This window comes from Triticum aestivum, chromosome 4B (assembly GCF_018294505.1).
Source record: "Triticum aestivum cultivar Chinese Spring chromosome 4B, IWGSC CS RefSeq v2.1, whole genome shotgun sequence".
NCBI lineage: Eukaryota > Viridiplantae > Streptophyta > Magnoliopsida > Poales > Poaceae > Triticum > Triticum aestivum.
Window position 1 is genome coordinate 481,343,406 of NC_057804.1, and position 23,667 is coordinate 481,367,072.

Below are 23,667 nucleotides of genomic sequence, written 5' to 3' on the forward strand. Positions count from 1 at the left end.
AGATTGGCAGGGAGACTAGTCACATGATCCCATCTTTAAAAACCACCAAAACAAACAAACAAAGCCTTGATAAAAGCTGCCCATCCAATGAGTATATGAGACACATTCCCCCTTCAAAGCACCGATGCAGCAAGCACAAAAGCAAGCAAAGAGATATAGACAAAGCCCTTTTTTTTCACCCTCACCCCCTCTCTCCTCCCCTCCCTAGCTATATATGATCCCCTCATGCCCCAAGCCTTTCTACAACACAAGCACAATGCACCTTCACCTTTCCACCCCATAAAGCCTCCGTTGGCACCCCTATCCCACTAAGGAGCAAAAAGAGAAGAGGGAAAGGAGGCAAGCCAAAGGCCGAGGCCAAGGCGAGGCGACGTAGCCGGTTGTGTGCAAGGGTACGTACGTAGCTAGTAAGGTTAGCCCTTAAAAGAAGAAGAAGGAGAAAGCCCCCAACACTTATGGCACTGGTCAAGAGCCACCACCAAATGTTGGCCCCCTCCTCCACCTCCTCGTCCTCCCCCTCCCCCCTGCAGCAGCCACCGCCGCCGCCACCGCTGGTGCCGCCTCCCCCGGCCACCGACCAGCCCTCCCCCGCCAAGCGTAAGCGGCGCCCTCCCGGCACGCCAGGTACGTGGATCATAACATATGATATGTGGATCGATCATATATGGATCGGTCACTCAGCACTTGGTTAGTGCGCCGTGGATTCACTGGCCGACACTTACGTACGTACATATGTGCATTTGGTACATTACTATCTATATAGACCCTGATGCGGAGGTGGTGGCGCTGACGCCGAGGACGCTGCTGGAGTCGGACCGGTACGTGTGCGAGATCTGCGGGCAGGGGTTCCAGCGGGAGCAGAACCTCCAGATGCACCGGCGGCGGCACAAGGTGCCGTGGCGGCTGGTGAAGCGGGCTCCGGCGCCGTCGGCGGGGGAGGACGGCGGCGCGGGCACGGCGGGAGGGGCCGGCGCGACGACGGTGCCGCGGAAGCGCGTGTTCGTGTGCCCCGAGCCGAGCTGCCTGCACCACGACCCGGCCCACGCGCTGGGGGACCTGGTGGGCATCAAGAAGCACTTCCGGCGCAAGCACGGCGGGCGGCGGCAGTGGGTGTGCGCCCGCTGCGCCAAGGGCTACGCCGTCCAGTCCGACTACAAGGCCCACCTCAAGACCTGCGGCACCCGCGGCCACTCCTGCGACTGCGGCCGCGTCTTCTCCCGGTACGTATCATCGACGCCGCTACTCCTACGTCTATGCCTCATGCATCTGACGCGCGCGAGCTAATTAATAACTAAGCTGCATCATGCACCGGTTCGGGACGTACGTCGATCGTACTTGTCGCACGAGAACGAACTAGAGTTATTATATACCTGAACACGAAAGGCCGGGGCTTGATTATATGTCTTTGTGGGAGAGGTACAACCATGGAGATCGATCGATCCATGGGTAGGTGGAGATAAGACAACAGCTGTGGTGTTAGTTCAGAATTTTAACGAGTTTCCACCCGGTCATCAAATCAAAAGAAGGATTAAAGAGATGCAAGTGTAGCCGGCCGACATGAATTAAGTAGAATTTGATCGATCCATAGTTTAGCAAGCTAGCTAGCTGACCACAGTTTTTAGTAGTAGCTACTAAGTGGAGTTTTTTCGTACGGACGCGGACTGGGACCTGAAACTGATGGCATATATCCAGGTCGAGTGGGTTCCATAGTATCCATATGTCCATGGAAGAAAAAAAAGGAGAGAAATTAAAAGAAAAAAGAAGCAAAGCTAGGATGCTGGCGTATGATCATTTCGGTGGCGGATCGCGGTAGGACCGAAAATTCCAACGGGAAAGCGACCGCACATCGACCAAAAACTGTCTCCTCAGTCCTCAAAGAGAACAGTGCTAGGCTAGCTTATAGCTCCCGTAAACTCAACTCAATGAAGCACCTACCGTTCTAATTATGTTACCACTCGCTTAACACTGTTGCTTCATGGGTGTGCGAGATTATGCAAACGACATAGAATATGAGGTAGTATTAGCAGTCACAAGGTTATTCATGCATGTAATGGGTTCTTAGCTACCACGCGACAAGCGTGGTAAAAACAATCTCAAATTGACAAAAAAAAATGGGTTCTTATAGCTGCATGGTTTTTTTTTTGGTTTTTTTTGCGGGTGCTTAGCTGCATCGTTAACCCCGCAAAATTTAAAACAAAGTTTAACCAGTCGCATGCATGCATGTACTACTGGCTAGCTAATGGCACAAGCCCTTGTCAGTTTTTTAAAAAAAATCTAAAGGCATCTCATATCTAATACTCCCTTCACATACAAATGTAAGACGTTTTGAATAAAGACTACATACAAACTGCAACGAGTGAACAAACATAGTACATAATTTATTTATATACATCTGAATAAAAAAAAAGTAGAGCATCTTATATTTGTGAACAGAGGGAGTAATTATCAAAAAACAGTAGTCTCTTTTCAGTTACTACAAGGAAAAATAATAATATACCATATGCACAGTTTAGATTAATTGTCACGCGGAAATATGACACTGCCTTGAAATGCTTTCACAATATCATTTTGTTAAAAAAAAGTCCATTAACATTACCCACTATATGAATAATATCAGTCAAAGATGGTGACTCTGGATAGCGAGTGAAAGCCCTAGATGTCACGTATCGTTGAACAGAGGAACTACTGTGCATACGGGTAGCGATCCATGCAGCAGGGGAGCTGGCCACAGCAACGAGCACTAGGTAGGCTAGCTAGTAGTTAGCCAGGTAGAGACAAGCTGCTCCGTTCCTCGGACCCCGCCTGATCCACCAAAGTACAAGGGAGCGCGCGCGCACCACTCTCGATCGCTCGCCACACGGTCGGACACGGGCGCCAGGACAGGAGCCCATGTGCATGCTCTACCCGCATAAAAAACAACGGCACTGGGCTACCTACACTTTAATAATTGGCACTTGGCGGTCATACTCTTGTCAGTTGTCACCGACCGGGTAGATAGATGTAACGGCCGGGCGGGCACCCTTGCACGTTAATTTCCTCTTCCAGAGCTATAAATAATTTTGCATTTCTTTTTGAAGAAAATTTTGAGCTTTTAGAGGAACGAGCTATATATATCGCGTGCAACTCGATCAAGAGTCGTGTTCAAGCTAGTGCGTGGCGTGGTCCCTTTGGTGCCCGTGGCTGGCTCCATGTGGCAGTGCAGTGTTCACTGCACAATGCGCACACATCGATCTCGATGGATCTACCACACCGCCATTTGGTCCCGGCCAGAACTGAAGTGATCGATGCATCTCGGAGGGGCCGTCGGTACACGTTCCCACCAGACCGCCACCAGTATCTTGTTGGACTGATTGGATGGCACCCGTCGATCTATCCATCTCCTTGTCCGTCTGGTCGATCGGTACATGCCGTGTGGTCGCTTTCGTTCCACGCAAACGCCGAAATGCCGTATGGGCGCGATCGACCGACCGACCGCGCGGCAGGCCGGGCAATCATGCATGCATACGACGCACCTAACGTCGCGAATTATGGCACGTACTCACGTAGGAGTACGTACGTACTCGATCTCCCGGGACATATATACACGCGTACGTTGCCCGTGACGGCGACGGGGCAGGCTGGTGCGGTGGGAGCGTAAGCGTCCATGCAGATTATGGGCGTGTCGTGTTGGTTAGTGCTGAGTGCTAATGATCTGCGCGTGTTGCAGGGTGGAGAGCTTCATCGAGCACCAGGACGCGTGCAACTCCGGCCGAATGCGCGGCGAGGCGGGGGCCGTGCCGTCGGCGCTCCCGATGCTCCGGCCTATCGTTATCAGGCATCCGGCTACGGGGGTACCCTCGACGCCGCCGCCGGAGCTCCAGCTCCTCCCGGCAGCTACCAAGGCGCCGGTGAATGCCACGCCCGCCGTATTCTCCGCCTCCCACGAGCCCCACGCGACGACGAAGCTGGAGCTCTCCATCGGCCCAGTCGCGTCCTCCGACAGCGTCTCCGGCGCCGACGACGGGAGGGAAGAGGTGATGCGTGCCATGCAGGAGAAGGCCGCCGCGGACGCCGAGCGGGCGCGGGCGCGGGAAGAGGCCGCGGCGGCGGAGCGCGCGCTGGAGGAGGCGCGGCGCGCGCGGCAGCGGGCCCGGGGCGAGCTGGAGAAGGCGTGCGCGCTGCGTGACCACGCCGCGCGGCTGCTGGCGCAGGTCACGTGCCACGCGTGCCGGCAGCGCTCGTTCGGCATGGTGCCCATGGGCGTCGCGGCCGGCGGTGACGGCGGCCATGGCGGCTCCGCGGTTGCCTCCGAGGCCCTGAGGAGAGGGGGAGGGTTAGGACTGTAGGGGCGACGCGCGGCGTCCATGCCATGCATGTACAACTTTTACGTTCGCGCGTCAATCGTACGTATACGTGCACGCATGAGTACGTAAACTAAAAGGCCCGTGATGTTGTAGCGACGGAGTGCGTTTATATGGATGCGCTTTTGCTGTTCAGTACAGTTTACGAATTAATCAACGAACTTCTAAGAAATTTGACAAGAATGCTTTTGAAAACTTCTACCACGCACCTGCACGGCCACGGCGCCGTCGCCTGGCCGCATGCAGCTTTGTCTCTTCGTTGCTCTGCTGCATGCTGCATCCTGTTGTCTTTGCCGCCCCATCTCGCCTTTCTTTCCCGTCTCTGGCGTTCCGATCGGCACGGTGTCCTCCGCCGAGCATCCAGTCGAAGTGATTACTGCCGACCGCGTGCAGGAAATCCGTGAACAAAATGGTAGACAAAGCTAAACCGTAACTACTACTGTGTACTCAGATTGAGATCCAAATGGTAGGCCAATACTTAGCTACGTTTCTTCGCTTGGGATCAAGTCTGTTAACCGACTGAATTAGAGCATCTGCAGTCGGACTTAGCAAATCTGGCCCTCTATATGTCCACGGACGCGCCCGTACGCACCTGCGGACGCAGCTGGACCACCTTTCGTATGTCCTACCCGGTAGCCACATATCTTAAATCCGGACTCTCAAATCCATGCACGTCCATCATACATGCCATTATCGCGCGTAAATAACAAATGTTAGTAGCGAAAATATATAGTTCTTACGTAAAAATTAAATTAAGTGCACAACTCAAACATTAGCTCTTTGGTTTTCATTATGGGTTCACATATGCTCCACAAGGTCACTGAGTAGCTATGCGTGCACCTGATGATCTCGAAGATTCTGATGCATCTACATAGAGTTTATTAGCTGATTTGCATTTTGATCTTTCGAACTTGGACTTGTTCTCTAGGTGCTTCAAAATCATTTGGACTACTCCATCACCCTCATCCTTGACAATCATATTGTGGAAAATACAACATGTCATTAGCTGCCACAAAGTTTCAGATTCCCACATCATTGCAGCTCCACGAACAATTCGCTGACGAGCTTGAAGCACTCTGAATACCCTCTAGACATCCTTCCTAGCTGCTTCTGCATTGTTAGAAAATGACTTTGTTTGTTGCCTTATGGTTCAGATATGGTCTTCACAAATACCACCCACTGAGGATAGATGCCATCGGCAAGATAGTATCTCATGTTGCAGTCGCGGCCATTGAGTGTAGTTGCACGGCGGCGATTCCCCATTACAAAGCCTTCTGAACACAGGAGACCGTTGAAGCACATTGATGTCGTTGTGCGAACCCGACATTCCAAAGAATGCATGCCAAGTCCAAAAGGCATGTGATGCCACTGCTTCCGGTATGATGGTGGCCTCTTTGGTGTGACCTTGGTACATTTCACGCAAACCTCCGGGGCAGTTCTTCCATTGCCAATGCATGCAATCAATTGACCCGAGCATACCTGGAAAACCTCGTGCCTCTCCAATAGTTAGCACCTTTTTGGTGTCCTGCAAATTTGGTTCTCTCAGATACTTTGGTACAACCTGATAGTAGTCTTCAGGCATGTTCTCTCCCCCATCCGGACCATCTCACCAACGACATCGGCGGCAGTACCAAGTGCAAGCATCCTCAGAGCAGGCGTGCATTTCTGCTTAGCAGAGAAAGAAAGTTGGACGCAACAATCTCCAGTGAGCTTGAAGTATTCATCATGTGCCTCCACTCCCTCCACAATGCGCAAAAACAATGGTTTGCACATACGAAAGCGGTGACGAAACCATGGATCGTCTAGGAAGTTGGGTCCGAAGAAAAGTAGTCCTTGTACAACAGTCATGCTCCAGAGACCCTATCCTAATTAATAAATCGTCTCCCTTTCATTGAGCCCTTAAAGTTGAGAATATGCTCCACCCGCGGTCCATTTCCTCTTGCCTGCTGAAAGCGCAGGTTTACTGCCAGAGGGGGGAGGGTGAATGGGAGATTTTTAGAAATTCATCAAACTCTAAGAATTTGACGAAGATCAGAGTGACGAGATAGAAACACAAGGGAAACTAAGTCATCACAGGATCAGAGTACATGCAACCAGAATACATAAGAGTGAAGAACATGCAATCATGCAATCATATACTTGCCGGATTTCAGGTTCCGGCAGACCCTTAAGGTTCGAACTATGGGGTGCGCGCGGAGATCACTCCCCCTACCGGCTCACGTCTCATCGCCTCGCAAAGGATCTAAGCTACACAAAGAACAACACAAGGGACGCAAGGTTTATACTGGTTCAGGCCATCATGGTGGTGTAATACCCTACTCCAATGTGTGTGGTGTGTGGATTGCCTCTGGGCTGATGAACAATACAAGGGAAGAACAGCCTCGCGAGGGATGTTCTTGCGGTGGTGTTGTCCCTTCGGTGGGGTGATTCCAGATGCCTCTATGCCATGGTGGCTAGCCCTATTTATAGAGCAAGGCCCTGGTCCTCTTCCCAAATATTGAGCGGGAAGGGCGCCAACAATTGGCCATTTTGAAGGGGAACATCTAGTACACTTATCCTGACTAAAGTTGGTCCTCGCCTGCCAAAGGCTCTGACGATGACGCCTTCCTGGGCTCCACGATGAGCTCCATCCCGCCGTTCTGCTGGTCTTGGTCTTGTTGCACCGAAATGGTAACCTTTGCCGGATGCCCTGGCCTGGGCTTGCCCCCTTTGCACCAAAGGGGAAACAAGGACACTGCCCAGGCCGGTGCCCGCCTGGCGCCCACCTGGCTTCGGTCGTCATGGCTTGCGTCACGGGCACCTCCTGAGGTACCCCGCCTTGATCTCTCCGCCTCCTCGCGAGCCAGCCTGACGAGGCCGCGCCTGAGGAAGCTTCCTGTCGTCCGCCCCGCGAGGCTTGGCCCCTCGCGAGGGTCCTGAGCTTGTGTTGACGAAGATGGGCCGTACTGGGCCACTCCTTGAGCCACGCTGCAGGCCGCAGGCAGGCAAGTCTGGGTACGCCCGTTCCCAGAACGCCGATAGTAGCCCCAGGGTCCAAGGCGTGCCCGGACTTGGCTTAGCAGAGAAGCGAAGGGGCAAGTGCGAAGCACCGCGGGCCCCAACAGCCTGCGGCCTTGGGCGACGCGTGGCGGTTGATTGGACGTGGGCGTCCCCGCTTCCCCACGACGCCTCGGCAACTGTGTGTCTTGACAAAAGAGCGGCCCCGGGCCAGGCTTACCTTCTTTGCCTTTACCAGTCATTTGTCTCAGATCCCCTTTATCGCTCTCCTCCTTGCTCCCGAAATCCTCCAGATCTGCTTGAATCCCGCACCTTCAGCAAGCCATGGCGCCTCGCCAGACTCCGGCCGAGGCCTGGTACTCACCCTCTCTGGATCCTCGAACGTGTCGGAGAAGAACCTCGCCCTCACGTGCCAGATGATGGCGGCGCAAGGCAGCGAGGGGGCGGCCGTGCTCAAGGTCGGCTCCGGCCTGCCTGAAGACAAGGGGAGCACCTTCTACCCGCTCTTCGTGAGCGCCATCGTCGCCGGGATGGTGCCTCCCTTTTCCGAGTTCTTCCTTGTTGTTCTTCGCCAATACAACTTGCAAGCTCTGCACCTTTACCCCAACTCTATTCTCCTTCTGGCAATTTTTGCCTATTATTGTGAGGCTCATGTTGGGGTAAAGCCTTCGGTGGCCTTGCTGCGCCATTACTTTTACCTCCGGGTTTCTCGCGGCCCCATTACCTCATGCGCGAGCTTTGTCGCATACTCCAGCTCCAATGCCATCTCGAAGCCTGGGAAGAGGATCGAAGGCTTCCGGAGCAAGTGGGTCATGGTGGATGTTGGGCGCCTCCACCCTCAGCTGGTGCTGCCCACGGGACAGCCTAAGGCCGTTGACGCTTGGTCCCGCACAGAGCTCGTTGATCCTCGCGCGAAGCCGGTGCTGGAGAGGATGGACGCGACCTGTGGCCGGGCAACCTGGCGACGGCAAAGCTGACCGGGGCGACGCTCCTGAGGGAGTTCCTGGAGCACCGGGTGGCTCCGCTTTGGGAACACTCGCTCCCACTGTGGAGGCTTGGGGAAGCCGATGCCGCCGTCCGCCTGAGTTCTGCAGCTCTGGCCGACGAAGATCTGGCCACGATTCTCCATTCCTTGGTCGGAGGGGAGGTGGCGAGACTGGAGGGTGCTCCTGTACCCCTGTTCCTTCGTGGCGACTGGGAGCAGGTGGTGAACTCCATGCCCACCTTCAGTGGGGAAGGGCTAGTGCCTGCGGAAGTCCCCGAGGGTCTGGCGGCCCTGGCGACGGTGAATGTATGTTCCAGCGACTCCGGCAGGGAGGAGGAAGAAGGGGTGGAGGAAGAGGAGTCTGACTCTGAGGCGACCAACGGAGAGTCGGGGAAGTCCCTCCCCCAGCGCAGGTCCCGTGCCCTACGCCTCATGCCGGACGACGACGAGGGCAGCGACGAGCGAGGCGAGGAGAGCTCACCCCTGGTCCCGAAGAAGGACGGGAAGGGGCTGGTTCCCCGTGGGCCTGCTCCGGCTCAAAGGCGGCCTGAAGCCAGCTTCAACTCCTCTGACGTGCCCCCTGCTTCCGAGTCTCCTGAGGCTGACCCCAGCAGCCGGCTCTCGGGCTTCAAGTTCAGCCGGAGGCTGCTTGAGTCCGCGAACAACGACCAGTAAGTGCTTGATCTTTGTTTCGCTTCCTGCTTTTGTTGCTGAGGCTTGTCGTCCATATTCCTTGGCTAGGCCGGTGCCTGTGGCGAAAAGGCTGAAGGGGGGCCCTGAGGCTTTTCCTGGGGCAACGCTTCCACCTGCGGGAGAAGGAGGTGGCAAGGCTCGAGCCTCCTCTGCCCGGTCATTCTCGTGAGGACAGGAGGGGCATGCTGTCGTGGGCTCAGCCCCTGTGGCCCAGGTGACTCCTGAGGCGTCCATGCCTGATGCCATTGCTGCAGCCGCCAGGGCTCAGAAGGTCCCGACGCTTGACGCTGTGATCACGCTGCCGTCTTCTCCTCCTACTCCGCCAACCGCCATTTCCCCGAATCCTTCCACTGTTTTGGATCGTGATGCCGCTGAGCTGGACCGACTGCGAGAAGATCTCCAGGGCGCCGACCCCCGCTTGGTGGCCGGGCGCCTGGAGTTGGCCTCTAGCTGGGTCCGCTCTGATGCCTCCATTCGAGCAGCGCTGGTTCAGGCCGTGACGGCCTGCGATGAGGAGAAGCAGGCCATCCTCCAAGCCAAGGTCACTCGCGCCGCCGCCTTGGGTGAGGTTTCGGATGTTCGGGGCCGCTGCAAGGCGCTGGAGAGCGAGCTGCAAGGCCTGCACGACAAGCTCGCCAAGGAGGTCCGTGACCGCCAGGAGAAGGAGAAGAAGATGAAGGCTCGAGAAGCTGCTGTCAAGGACCGGGACGCCAAGCTTGATGAACGTCGCAGTCGGTTGGAGGAGCTAGAGCAGGCGTTGGAGGCGGAGAGGGTCAAGCTGGACGGCAATGCGAGGGTCCTGGCCGAGGACCGCGTGGCCTTCGCGCAGCTGGAGGAGAGGGCTCGCGCCTCACTGAAGACACTTTACGATGGCCTGGAAAAGCCGCTAGCTGGCGCCGAGGATGGCCCCGCTAAGTTGCTTCCCTTTCTGGTCCGCGCACTTGAAGATGTTGCTGACGGCCTTGGCACCATGGTCGAGGCCGAGGCGCGTGTCCTTTGTTCTGCAGCGCTGGCGCGTATCCTCACCCACGTCTATCTTCGCGACCCCAATGTCGATCTTGACAGCCTGCTGGAGCCTGCGAGCGACGAGCTTGGCGCTGCCGCTGCTGAGGCAGTGAAGGGTCGAGCGGCAACTGCGTTCCGCAGGTCGAAAGGCACGCTAACGTAGCTGTGAGGTGGACCCTCACAACGCCCCACGCGCGAAGGCCAGAGGCGCTCTTGAGATGCGGCTCGGTTGAGCCCTGGTACGTCGATGCAGACACACAACCCACCATCCTCGCCTGGATGGGGAGCTACGGCGGGTAAGCGGCGGCTTCCACTCATGACTCTTGACTCCTGCAGCTCCTGAATGCTTCTTGCGATGAACTCCCGAGGGCTTGGCCCTCCTTGCCTTGTTCCTTCCTGAGGGAAACACGCTTTGAAGCACGCCTCCAAGTGGTGCTCGAGCGCCTCCCTCGTGATCTTGGCAAAGTCGATGGCCCTCCAGGAGAGAGTCCCCGAGCCTTGCCCGAGGAGGGCACCGGGCATGCCTTCCTATGCGACAGAAGGAGGCGCCCCTTGAATGGGCGCAGATCCTGACACAACACCATTGGAAGGTCCTGCCTCCCGAGGGTTTGGACCAGGTGATGCCTTCTTCTTCTTAGGGACTGCCTTGGGAAGCCTTCCACTCCTGTTCTCTGGGTCTTTGATTGCCGCGGCTTGAAAAGCACGCTCAAGGGAACACACTGCATCCCTCTCCTCGCAAGGCACCGTGATGACTCCACCGCTTCCTGGCATCTTGAGGACATTGTAGCCGTGATGAGTCACTGCCATGAACTTGGCCACAGCTGGGTACCCGAGGATGGCATTGTATGGCAGGCGAATGTGGGTGACGTCGAAGTCAATGAGCTCGGTGCGGTAGTTGTCGCGCTGCCCAAAGGTGACAGGAAGGCGGACCTGCCCTATCGGGACGGTGGAACCATCAGTGACTCCTGAGAAAGGCTTGGTTGGCTGAAGCTGATTTTACGGCACTTGGAGATTGTTGAATGTCTCGACGGACAGGACGTTGAGCCCTGCTCCGCCATCGACGAGGGTTCTGGTGACTTGCACATTGCTGATGATCGGGGAGCAAAGCATCGGGAGGACTCCGGCCGTGGCTGCGCACTTGAGCTGATCCGCTGAGCTGAACATGATAGCGCATGCAGACCACCTGAGAGGGCGCGTGGCCTCAAGCCTGGGGAGGACTGCATTCACCTAACGAGAAAACTGCTTGAAGATGCGTTGAGAGGCTCAGGCCTGAGCGCCGCCCAAGATGCAAGCGATTACACGCGGCTCCTAGAAGCCCCCAGCCCCTTCATCTTGATGATGGTCTTCACTCCTCGGCTGAGGTGGCAGAGGAGGGAGGCTTGCGTTGCCTTGAGGGCAATCCTCACGAGGCTGATCCCTCCAGCCTCCCTCGCGAGGCTGGTCCTGCCAGCGGTCCTCACGAGGTCGGTCACGCCACCCTTGGCAAGGGCCACGGTCTTCCCATCGTCCTCCACCTCTTCCTCCTCCTCGGCCATAGCCCCGGTCGTTGTGCTCGGGGCGTAGGCCAACACGCACATCTCACACGGCCCTGAGCTCTTGGCATTTGTTGGTGTTGTGGGTGTGGAGGTTGTGGTACACGCAGTACCGGCTGCCCTTGGATGACTCTGGCTGGTCCCTGCCTCGCTTGGTGTCTGGCTCTGCTGCAAGCACAACAGCCCCCTTGTGTTTCACGTCCTTGACCTTGGGCTTCTTCTCTTCTGGATCGACAGCCGGAAGCTCGAGGAGGGAGAGGCGCCCTTCCTCAGCCCTGGCGCACTTGGTCGCCAAGTTGAACAACTCCAAGGATGTGCACAAGTCTTCATGGATTGCCAGCTCCTCTTTCATCTTGATGTCACGCACGCCGTCAGAGAAGGTTGAGATTATGGCCTCTTCAGTCACCCTGGGGATCTTGAGGCGAGCGTTGTTGAAGCGCTGGATGTACTTTTGCAGGGTCTCTCCTGGCTGTTGCTTGATGCGGCGGAGGTCGCTCATGGCCGGGGGCCGGCCGCGAGTGCCCTGGAAGTTGGCGATGAAGCGAGTGCGCATATTGTCCCAGGAGGAAATCATGCCAGGAGCCAGGTTTAGGAGCCAGGTGCGGGCACTGTCCTTGAGCGCCATGGGAAACCAGTTCGCCATGGCCTTCTCATCCCCGTTGGCAGCTTCGATGCCCAGCTCATAGAGCTGGAGGAACTCTGCAGGGTCAGCCGTGTCGTCGTAGCGCGGGGGCAGATCCGGCTTGAACTTGCCCGACCAAGCTACGCTGCGCAGCTCAGCGGTGAAGGCACGACAGCCCGCAGTGGCCACTGGGGGCCTTTGGTGGCGAAGGGCTTGATCTTGGAAGTCTCCACGCGCCGCCACCAGGAGCAGCGCGGGGTCTTGGCGCGCTGGAGCAGGAGCGCGGTCATGACGTGCCGGTGCAGGGAGCACGCGGGCAGCTTCTTGAGGATGAGGGATCTCTTGGCAGCTCTTCTCTTGCTGCGCGGGCGCTGGATGGAGCGGGTCCCGTCCAGGGGCCGCGCGCCTTGGGACCAGGGCACCTTCTTGAGGGGGAGGCGGCTGAGGCGCCTCCAGAGCTGCGTTGCCCATGCAGGGCGGTGGGCGGTGCAGCAAGAGGGATGGTGCATGGGAGCCCCCTGCGGCGCTGACGAGCTCGGTGATGCGGGCAAGCCACTCGTCGTAGAGGTCGTCGATGGGACGGTAGTGCAGGAGCTCTCGTGCTAGGAGCAGCGTAGCGTGTGCGTCCGCGGGAGTGGCGGTGCAGCCTTCTCGCTGCACCGAGGGATGCAGGGATGAGGCCTGCTGCTTGTTCCCCGCCGAACCGGTGGTGGCATTGACGGCAGGCGGGTGGCGAGAGCAGCCCAGCACTCGGCGCGGGCTCGACGAGCTCAGACATGGATGCGACGGACGGCGGAACACAGATGACGGAAGGCATGATTTCGGCGCACCCCTACCTGGCGCGCCAAATGTCGGATTTCGGGTTCCGGCAGACCCTTAAGGTTTGAACTCTGGGGTGCGCATGGAGATCACTCCCCCTACCGGCTCACATCTCGTCGCCTCGCAAAGGATCTAAGCTACACAAAGAACAACATAAGGGATGCAAGGTTTATACTGGTTCAGGCCACCATGGTGGTGTAATACCCTACTCTAGTGTGTGTGGTGTGTGGATTGCCTCTGGGGCTGATGACCAATACAAGGGAAGAATAGCCTCGCGAGGGATGTTCTTGCGATGGTGTTGTCCCTTCGGTGGGGTGATTCCAGATGCCTCTATGCTATGGTGGCTAGCCCTATTTATAGAGCAAGGCCCTAGTCCTCTTCCCAAATATTAAGCGGGAAGGGCGCCAATAATTGGCCATTTTGAAGGGGAACATCTAGTACACTTATCCTGACTAAAGTTGGTCCTCGCCTGCCAAAGGCTCTGATGATGATGCCTTCCTGGGCTCCACGATGAGCTCCATCATGCCGTTCTGCTGGTCTTGGTCTTGTTGCACCAGAATGGTAACCTTTGCCTGATGCCCTGGTCTGGGCTTGCCCCCTTTGCACCAAAGGGGAAACAAGGACACTGCCCAGGCCGGCGCCCGCCTGGCACCCACCTGGCTTCTGTCATCATGGCTTGCGTCAAGGGCACCTCCTGAGGTACCCCACCTTGATCTCTCCGCCTCCTCGCGAGCCAGCCTGACGAGGCCACGCCTGATGAAGCTTCATGTCATCCGCCCCGTGAGGCTTGGCCCTCGCGAGGGTCCTGAGCTTGTGTTAACGAAGATGGGCCGTACTGGGCCACTCCTTGAGCCATGCTGCAGGTCGCAGGCAGGCAAGTCTGGGTACCCCCGTTCCTAGAACGCCGACAACACTCATGAAGAAAATGAATTGAGGAAATAGATAGCATGGTGAAATTCTTCAGTTCAAATTTGTTAGAGCACAGATCACAAATTCTTCAGCAGCGGAATAAAGTAAGAGAGGGCCTGTGTTCATCAAGATAGTAATCCCGACCTGTGTTCTTGAACTTGGTGCCATTGTCGCTTCTGATATGCTTGATCTTGATGCCATAATTTGTCATGGCATGGTTTGCGAATCGTCTGAAGATGCCCTGTACTTCATTCTTGAAGGTAATGATATGCACCTAGGTGTAGAGAATAGTTATCAACAATGACGAATCCATGGAGTGATGCTGCATTGGTTAGTGTAGCATAATGAGTAGGGCCAAAGAAATCCATGTGAAGTAATTCAAAGGGATGAGAAGTGGTCATGATTGTCTTCGTGGAGTCCTTGGATCTGGTCATATTTCTAGCTACACAAGCACCGCAAAGGTGATCTTTGATGAATTTAACGCCCTCAACGCTAATGATATGCTTCTTCTTGACGAGTGTGCTCAAATTCCTCATGCCAGCATGTCCAAGTCGTCGATGCCATGACCAACACTCTGAAGCTTTTTCTAGTAGGCCTGTGGCTGGTTGAGTACCTAGAGAGAAATCTACAATATACAAATCACCTCTCCTAAAGCCTTCGGAAACTTTGGAATTGTCAAATTCCATTAGCACAATGCATCTATATTTGCCAAAAATTACAATCATATCAAGATCACAAAGCATTAAGATAGGCATGAGGTTGTATCCTAAGGACTCGACAAGCATCACCTTTCCCATGTGTCGATCCTTTGAGATAGCAACCTTACCTAGACCCAATACCTTGCTTTTTTCCTTTGTCGGTGTAGCTGATGTGCTTCAGATGAGACGGAGTGAGGGGAGTATTGGTGAGGAGATTCCTATCACCAGTCATATGATTTGTGCAACCACTGTCTAGAACCCATTAAGTAGCTTTTGGAGTATCATCTTGTAGAAGCATTAGTGTCACTTACAAATTCATATACTTCACTTGAAGAATATGATGATCAATTTCGTCAGTGAATTTCATCAGTAAGCATATAACGAGCAGCATAGGGATGTCTAAAATGAGATATTCATTTCATCATGATTAGCTTGCATCCCATCAAGCATCTATGTCAGGCCTTCAGCAATTTCATTAGACATTTATTGTATCTGAAGACCCGACCCTGCAGAAGAGATTAGTTCTTCTTCTTAACCACCCACATCTGAATGGGTGGCTGAGAAGCAATGTAGCGCAAGGCATTGATAGAGAACTTAGGCATTGAAGAATATGCATTTCTCTTCACAGGAGGAGTATAGTACTCATAAGAATATGTAGAGAAATTCTTAGCAGTTTTGTGCACATAGTGATTTGAAGAATAATGCACATATTCATCAGATTGCTGTTTGTTTCCCTGCATTGAAGTGTTAGTACGAGCATAAGTTGGCTTGTGTCCATTTGACGACTTTGGTCCAGGTGAAGAATTTGCCCTGGGATTGTTCCTTTTCTTAGGTGGTGTGATGACAACATTCACCTGAAGATTTTGAAGAACAATATTGGGCACCCAGATTTTTTTCACAGGGGAACCATTCCCGCAGTTAGTACCAACAAATCTAGCAAATACTTCACCATCCTGATTTCTGAATAGCTTGTAGTTGGAGTCAAATGACTCATTAGAAGAATGTGGAGTATCACATGTAAATCTAGATAGAGTGGTTGGATCAACTAGTGGTCCTTTTGCAGCAATCTATGTGGTCTTGGGATACTGCTCAGGTTTCCAATAAGATCCCAACATTCAACTTTCTCTCAAAAGCAATACCCTATTTCTTAGGGTTCCTATTGAGAATCTGCTTCTTGAGCACATCACAAAGGGTTTGGTGCCCTTTGAGGCTTTTGTACATGCCTGTGACATACAATTACTTCAGCCCTGCATTTTCATCTGTAACACTTGTGGTCTCCTCAGATGAGGGAATCGAAACCATAGAGACAGTTGAAGATATAGGAGCAGTTGAAGCATTTGAACATTCAGCTGAAGAATTTGCATTATCACGTTCAAGGCATTTTAAGCATGGTGCAACAAATTCTTCCTAAGAAGTGATGATCTGTTGAGCCAGCAATGAATCTTTGTCTTTGAAGATCATCATGAGATGCTCTCAGCTTCTTGAGTTCTTGCTTCCTTTGAAGGAATTCATAGGACAACTTCTCGTGTTCGGATGAGAGGGACACATTATGACTTTCAAGTTCGTCATATTATGACTTTAGGCGTCTGAGATCCTTAGACAAGCCTTGACTGTGATCCATTTACTCATCTAGCAGATCACCACTTCTGTCTAGATGTTTTTGAATCTTTTCCATGGCATTTTGTTGTTCAGTTGCAATTTTAACAAGTTTCTTGCAACTAGGTTTTGCTTCACATTTAGATTCATCATCACTTGAAGTATTAAAGTAAGCTTCTAGTGAGGTTAACTTGGCACCTCTTGCCATGAAGCAATATGTGGGAGCATAGTCATCAACACAGTCTTCAGTGTTGGCGGAGTCACCCTTTTCTTCATGATCGAAGATGGACTTGCTGACGACCTCCTCAGATTCGTCCTCAGAATCCATTTCCTTCCCAATGAAAGCGCGAGCTCTGCCAAAGGTGCGTTTGTTCTTTGATGAGGACTTTGATGACTTCTTCTTCTTATCATCAGAATCGTCATCCTTGCTAGATCTTTTCATCTTTGAGCCCTTTTTCCAGAGGGGGAAATCAACAATGTAATGGCATGTCTTCTTGCATTTGTGGCAAGTTATTTTGTCGTAGTCACGAGCAGAAGCTTTAGTGTTCTTTGAATCGTACTTTGAAGACTTTCCAAATCAGTTCCTTTTGGAGAACTTCTGGTACTTCCTTACGAGCATAGCCAGTTCTCTGCCAATTTCCTCGGCATCATCCATACTGCGTTCAGATACTTATTCCTCTTCTTCAGATGAAGAAATTGCCTTTGCTTTAGCCTTTTCCTTCGGAGTGCGAGGACATCCGTAGCTAGGACCATACATATCTCTCTTCTCAGCTTGTTGAAATTCATGAGTGTTGAGCCTCTCAAGAATATCAGAGGGATCAAGTGACATGTAGCCAGGACGCTCTTGTATCATGAGGGCCAAGGTATCAAAGGAGCTGTCAAGAGACCTCAACAATTTCTTCACCACCTCATGGTTAGTGATATCAGAAGCACCCAGTGCTTGTAGCTCATTGGAGATGTCTGTGAGGCGATCGAAAGTTTGCTGAACATTTTCATTATCAAGTCTCTTGAATCGGTTGAAGAGATTTCGAAGCACATCAACTCGAGAGTCACGTTGAGCGGAAACTCCCTCATTGACATTGGAGAGCCTATCCCAGACCAGCTTTGCAGTTTCCAGTGCACTCACACGGCCATACTGCTCTTTGTTGAGATGTCCACATATGATGTTCTTCGCTTGAGAATCGAGTTGCTTGGATCTCTTCACATCAGCATCATTGATGCTCAGGGAAACAGTGGGGATGCCGTTCTCAATGATGAACCAGAGATCGTTGTCAATTGACTCAAGATGCATGCGCATCTTATTCTTCCAGTAAGGATAGTCTGTGCCATCAAAGATGGGGCACGCAGCAGAAACCTTGCTCATACCTGCGGTCGACATAACTAAAACTCCTGGTGGTTAAACCAAAATCACACAAAACAAGGGAGTACCTTGCTCTGATACCAATTGAAAGTGCGGGTTTACTCCGAGATAGGGGTGAATGGGTGATTTTTAGAAATTTGTCAAACTCTGAAGAATTTGACGAAGATCAGAGTGACAAAATAGAAACACAAGGGAAACTAAGTCTTCATAGGATCAGAGGACATGCAACCAGGATACATAAGAGTGAAGAACATGCAATCATATAATCATACATGCATGCAGAAAGTGAATCAAGGAAATAGATAGCATGATGAAATTCTTCTATTCAATTTCGTTAGAGCACAGATCACAAATTCTTCAGCGGTGGAATAAAGTAAGAGAGGATTGAGGAATTTGAAACCAAGTTGGCTCGGTGAAGACAATGAAATTTGGTAGACCAGTTCTAGTTGCTGCATCAACTATACGTCTGGTTGAGGTGGCTGAGTCGCAACTCAGAGGACACATAATCCTCACTTAGTCCTTGCCCAATCACTCCTAGCAAGTCTTCAAGGTAGACTCCCAAAACATTCACAGACTTATTCACCGGCACACCACAATGACTCTTGGTGTACTCATAACTTAGCGCCTAACCGTTAATGGCTCGTGTCCGCATCAGTATTTCCCCGAAGAGGAAGGGATGATGCAACACAACTACGATAGGTATTTCCCTCAGTGGTGAAACCGAGGTTATCGAACCAGTAGGAGAACCAAGCAACACTATGTAAACGGTACCCGCACACAAAGAACAAATACTTGCAACTCAACGCATAAGAGGGGTTGTCAATCCCTCTTGGGTAAAAGATAGATGGTTTGTATGATTTTGGATAAATAGATCTCACAGTAAAACAAAATAAAATAAATAAAGAAAAAGTGCAGCAAGGTATTTTTGGGTTTTTAGAACAATAGATCTGAAAACAAAAGCAAATAAAAATATATCTCGAAGCAAATATGATAAAGAATAGACCCGGTGTCATAGATTTCACTAGTGGCTTCTCTCGAGAAAATAGCATACGGTGGGTAAAGAAATTACTGTTGGGAAATTGATAGAACTTCAAATAATTATGACAATATCCATGCAATGATCATTATATAGGCATCACGTCCAAGATTAGTAGACCGACTCCTGCCTGCATCTACTATTATTACTTCACACATCGACCGCTATCCAGCATGCATCTAGTGTATTAAGTTCATGGAGAAACGGAGTAATGCAATAAGAATGATGACATGATGTAGAAAAGATCTATTCATGTAGGAGTAGACCCCATCTTGTTATCCTTAATAGCAACAATCAATGCGTGTCTTGCTGCCTCTTCTGTCACTGGAAAGAACACCGGACGATCGAACCCATCACAAAGCACCTCTTCCCATGGCAAGAAAAATCGATCTAGTCGGCCTAACTAAACCAAAGATTTGAATAAGAAATACGAGGCTATAGTAATCATGCATATAAGAGATCAAAACTCAAATAACTTTCATGGATAAAAAAGATCTGATCATAAACTCAAAGTTCATCGGATCCCAACAAACACACCACAAAAAGAATTACATCAAATAGATCTCTAAGAGACCATTGTATTGAGAATCAAAAGAGAGAGAGGAAGCCATCTAGCTACTAACTACGGACCCGTAGGTCTATAATGAACTACTCACACATCATCGGAGAGGCACCAATGAGGGTGATGAACCCCTACATGATGGTGTCTAGATTGGATCTCGTGGTTGTGGAACTTGCGGTGGCTGGAATTGTGTTTCGTCGACCCCCCTAGGGTTTTTGGATTTTCGGGGTATTTATAGAGCAAAGAGGCAGTGTGGGAGGCAGCCGAGGTGGGCACAACCCACCAGGGCGCGCCTGGGCCCCTAGGCGCGCCCAGGTGGGTTGTGCTTCCCTCGGAGCCCCACTCTAGTACTTCTTTGGCCCAACAGGTGTCTTCTAGTCCATAAAAAATCTCCAAAAAGTTTCACTGCATTTGGACTCCGTTTGGTATTGATTTTCTACGAAGTAAAAAACAAGCAAAAAACAACAACTGGCTAGACACTATGTAATAGGTTAGTCCCAAAAATTATATAAAGTTGCTATAAAATTATTGTAAAACATCGAAGAATGATAATATAATAGCATGGAACAATCAAAAATTATAGATACGTTGGAGACATATCAACCGTCTAGAAGAATGACAGTCTTCAAAGGTAACAGGCATCAGATCACACAGATCAAACTCTTCAATGATGCTCAATCACTTTGGCTCTGGATTTTTCCTCACTTAGGATTCTCTCAAAGTTGTCGGGGGATGGGTTGCTCTCTTATGGCAAGTGTCAGTTTCTCTTGGAGTAGCCAACCAATAAATGCCCTTCTCTAATTCGACCATTCTCAGGATAAGGATCCACTCGACAGCTGGCACGCGGCGCAGCAACGGTCAGAATTTGAACTCTCAAATTTGCTGGGGCACTCAAGTTCCTTACTTTGAGGAAGAACGCACTGGCGAACTCCTAACTCCCCAGCGTGACCAAATTCGTCAGTGACCAGATGAACTTTGTCACTATCGCTAGCAATTGTGTCAGCTGTATTGGACATTTCCAAAGGCTTCACTTGAAGCGGCTTTTGTGTATAGGTTTGAATAGGTTTGAGCATCACTTTGGAATGTGAAATATGATTCACCTAGATCCCCTTTAACAGTACGATTTTTCCTATGACTCAAAGAAGAAGAAAAGAAACTATGAAAACAAAGTCTTCACATCAATTTCTTCAAAGGCCGTACCAATTTCATCACCAATTTCTGCACTTGAAGAAATATATGTTTAGGGGTCGTCTTCCATGTGTTAAACCAAATCTTCTGGGACTGTGTCTCCTGTGTATACTCACAAACTCATTATTCCTCAACCTATTTGTTGTCAATACTCCAAAACCACTAAGGGGGCACTTGATTCACTTAGACCTGCTCATGAGCGTGATCATATCCACTTCTTCGCTCGAATCAGACGAATTGAAGAACTCATTTTCAGTCATTTTATCAAGCTCCATTGGTACATAGCCTTGTCCGATGAATCATCGGAATCCGTCATTTTCCCTACAAATAAATCACCGAAAATCTAGTCGGACATTGTGAAGAACACATCAAGGGTAAGGTGGAGACCAAAAGTTGTCAGACGTACTGCAGGGGTGTTCGGGCCAGCGAGCATGGATGGGGGTGAAAGCACATTTGGTCCCTTGGTGGTTTTGGTAATTCATGTCAACATACATGTTGTTGGACTAACACTTTTATCAAGTATATTTCAGGAAAAGTTCAACCAAGGCTTGTAGTTGGATGGAGATGTGGACCTCTCAATCTACGAAGGGCAAGCATTGGCAAAATCTCCAAGACTCTACATCTTTGGTTAAGTGATCAAAGATCACATTGAGTCCATAGGAAAGCCAATACTATTAAAAGGGGATGATGTTTCGATCATGAGTCATTTTCTCAACTACTTGAAGATTTTGCTCTAAAAACCCTCAACCACATTCTCATAATCTAATCTGTCCAAAACCCTCAAGTCATTCTCAGCCCCACCAAAACATACACACACACACACACACACACACACCGATATACACTAGACAAAGCCATAGCCTAAACCCTAGAAATTCTGTTCCACTGAGATGGCATTCGGTCCTACCAAAGTGCACTCGCAAAATTTCTGTACCCAGTCGAGTTCATTTCGGAATTACCGAAACGATGCAAGGGCTTAGGCCATCACATATCGGAGCCGCCGAGTGGATTCATTCGGTCTCACCGAAGCATCTAACCTTCAATCTTTTACACTGTTCAGTCTTACTGAGATTTACTTTTGGTGTCATCGAGTTGTGCATAAACTTTTTAATGGCTAGATCTGATGGCTATAAATACCCCACCCGCACCACCTACTCTCAAAGAGAGCAACCAGGACAAAAGTACACCTCCCATATCCATTTTCTGATAGAGAACCACCTACACTTGTGTTGAGATCAAGGAATTCCACTCCAACCATTTGATCCCTGATTTCTAACCCCCTCAAGCTTCTTTCCACTCCAATCCTTCTCCCACCACCATGCCAAATCCATGAGAGAGTGATTGAGTGTTGAGGAAACTATCTTTTGAAGCATAAGAGCAAGGAGTGCATCATCAACAACATAATCTATTACCTTTTGGAGAGTAAAGTCTCCAAAGCTTGTGGAGTTGAACCAATGAGTTTGTAAGGGCATGGAGATCGCCTACTTCGTGAAGATCTACCCCGAGTGAGACTAGTCCTTTTATGGGTGTAAGCCATGATGGAATAGACATGGTTGCTTCTTCATGGACCCTTCGTGTGTGGAGCCCTCTGTGGACTTGCGTAGTCATTACCCTCTGTGGGTTGAAGTATCCATCAATGTGGATGTATGACAACACCACCTATCAAAACCACGCCAAAAATTACTATGTCTTCATTGCTTTGGTCTTCCTATCTCTACCCCCTTTACTTTCTTGCACTTGCATGTTGTCCTTTTTCTGCTGCCCTATCTTTGTATATGCATGTGTAGAATGTATTAGGTGCCACTTAACTTGTGCTAAAATCTGCCTAATTCTCAAGAAAAATAAAAAATGTATCTTTATCTTGTTAAGTGTCTATTCATCCCCACTAGACCTATCTTCTTGATATTTTAGGGGGAATGCATAGCTGATGCTGGTGGCACTGAGGCTCGGAATAGCGGTGGAGCAAGGGTAGCGGCATGTAACGCCCCGGATCCGAGGCGCCAGGTGTCTGCCAGTTATTCGCCGTCGTTTCCATGTCATTTGCTTGCGTGTTGCATATTGTCATGTCATCATGTGCATTTCATTTTGCATACGTGTTCGTCTCATGCATCCGAGCATTTTCCCCGTTGTCCGTTTTGCAATCCGGCACTCCTATGCCCTCCGGCATCCCCCTTTTGTCTCTCGTTGTGAGCGAGTGTTAAACATTCTCGGAATGGCCCGAGGCTTGCCAAGTGGCCTTGGTATACCACCGGTAGACCGCCTGTCAAGTTTCGTGTCATTTGGAGGTCGTTTGATACTCCAACGGTTAACCGCGTAGCCCGAAACCCCTCTTTCTCTTTGCAGCCCAACACCCCTTCCAAACTGGCCCAAAACCCACCTAACTCCTCTCCATGCTCTCGGCCGTTCGATCACGATTGCGTGGCCGAAAACCGCTCCTTATTTGGACTCTCCTAGCTCCCAGAAATCTATAAATATGCCCTCCCCCGAAAATCCCGCAGTCCAACCCTAGCCCCGCTCCTCCCCGCGCCGCCGGACACGTCCAACCCGTCCGGACATGTTTGCCCTCCACCTCGCTCCGGCCAATGGCGTCGCGCCACGTCACCCCGCCGCCGTCGACAGCCTATCGCGCGCCGCCACCTCACCGCCTCTCTCTCTCTCTCTCTCTCTCCACCGCGTCAGCCCGCGGGGCCCATCAGGAGCCCGCGCGGGCCCGAACCGCCGCCGTCGCAGGCCCGCGCCCCTCCGCTCCGCCGCCCGGCAGCCCGTCACCGGCCGCCGCCGCGGGTGCCGCTCCGCCCAAGCGCGCCGCCCCTGCTCCTCCCGGCCCGCATCTCCGGTCCCCGCGCCGCCAGCCCCCGCCGCCATCGGCCTCCTTCCGCCGCCGGCCTCCCGCGCCACCGGAGCGCACCGTCGCACCGCCCAAAGCCCCTCCGATGCCGCCCTCGTCGCCGCCGCCGTGCGCCACCAGATCCGGGCCGACGCCGCCCAGATCCGCCCCCCCCCCGAGCATCTCCGGCCGCCCCCGAGCTCCCCTGGCTGTCCTCCTCCTCGTCTCCGGCGAGATCCCGGCGAGGTTGACTTTCCCCTCCCCGAAATATGACCAAGTCCCTGTTATTTTGCATCATCATGCCATGTTCATCATGCCATATCTCTGCATCCGTATCTCCATTTCATGCGTATAATATGTCAAATTGTTCGCCTCAACGAGTACATCATTTCATTCCATTGCATCATATTCATTTGAGCTCATCTTGATGCCTGAATCATCGTTGTAAGAGTGCTTCATAATGTTTTCTGCTGTCTGTTATCAGAACGAGCTCTTTTG

The 23,667-nt window shown here is 51.7% G+C and overlaps 1 protein-coding gene across 1 annotated transcript; it reads left to right on the forward strand.

Annotated features, from left to right (window-relative positions):
- Positions 1–228: 228 nt before the first annotated feature.
- LOC123092840 (protein indeterminate-domain 16) lies at positions 229–4,520 on the forward strand. The gene is made up of 3 exons (XM_044514688.1): positions 229–624; positions 764–1,220; positions 3,707–4,520. The coding sequence occupies exons 1-3, from the start codon at positions 456–458 to the stop codon at positions 4,323–4,325; spliced, it is 1,245 nt and encodes a 414-aa protein (XP_044370623.1). The 5' UTR covers positions 229–455; the 3' UTR covers positions 4,326–4,520.
- The last annotated feature ends 19,147 nt before the right edge of the window (positions 4,521–23,667 follow it).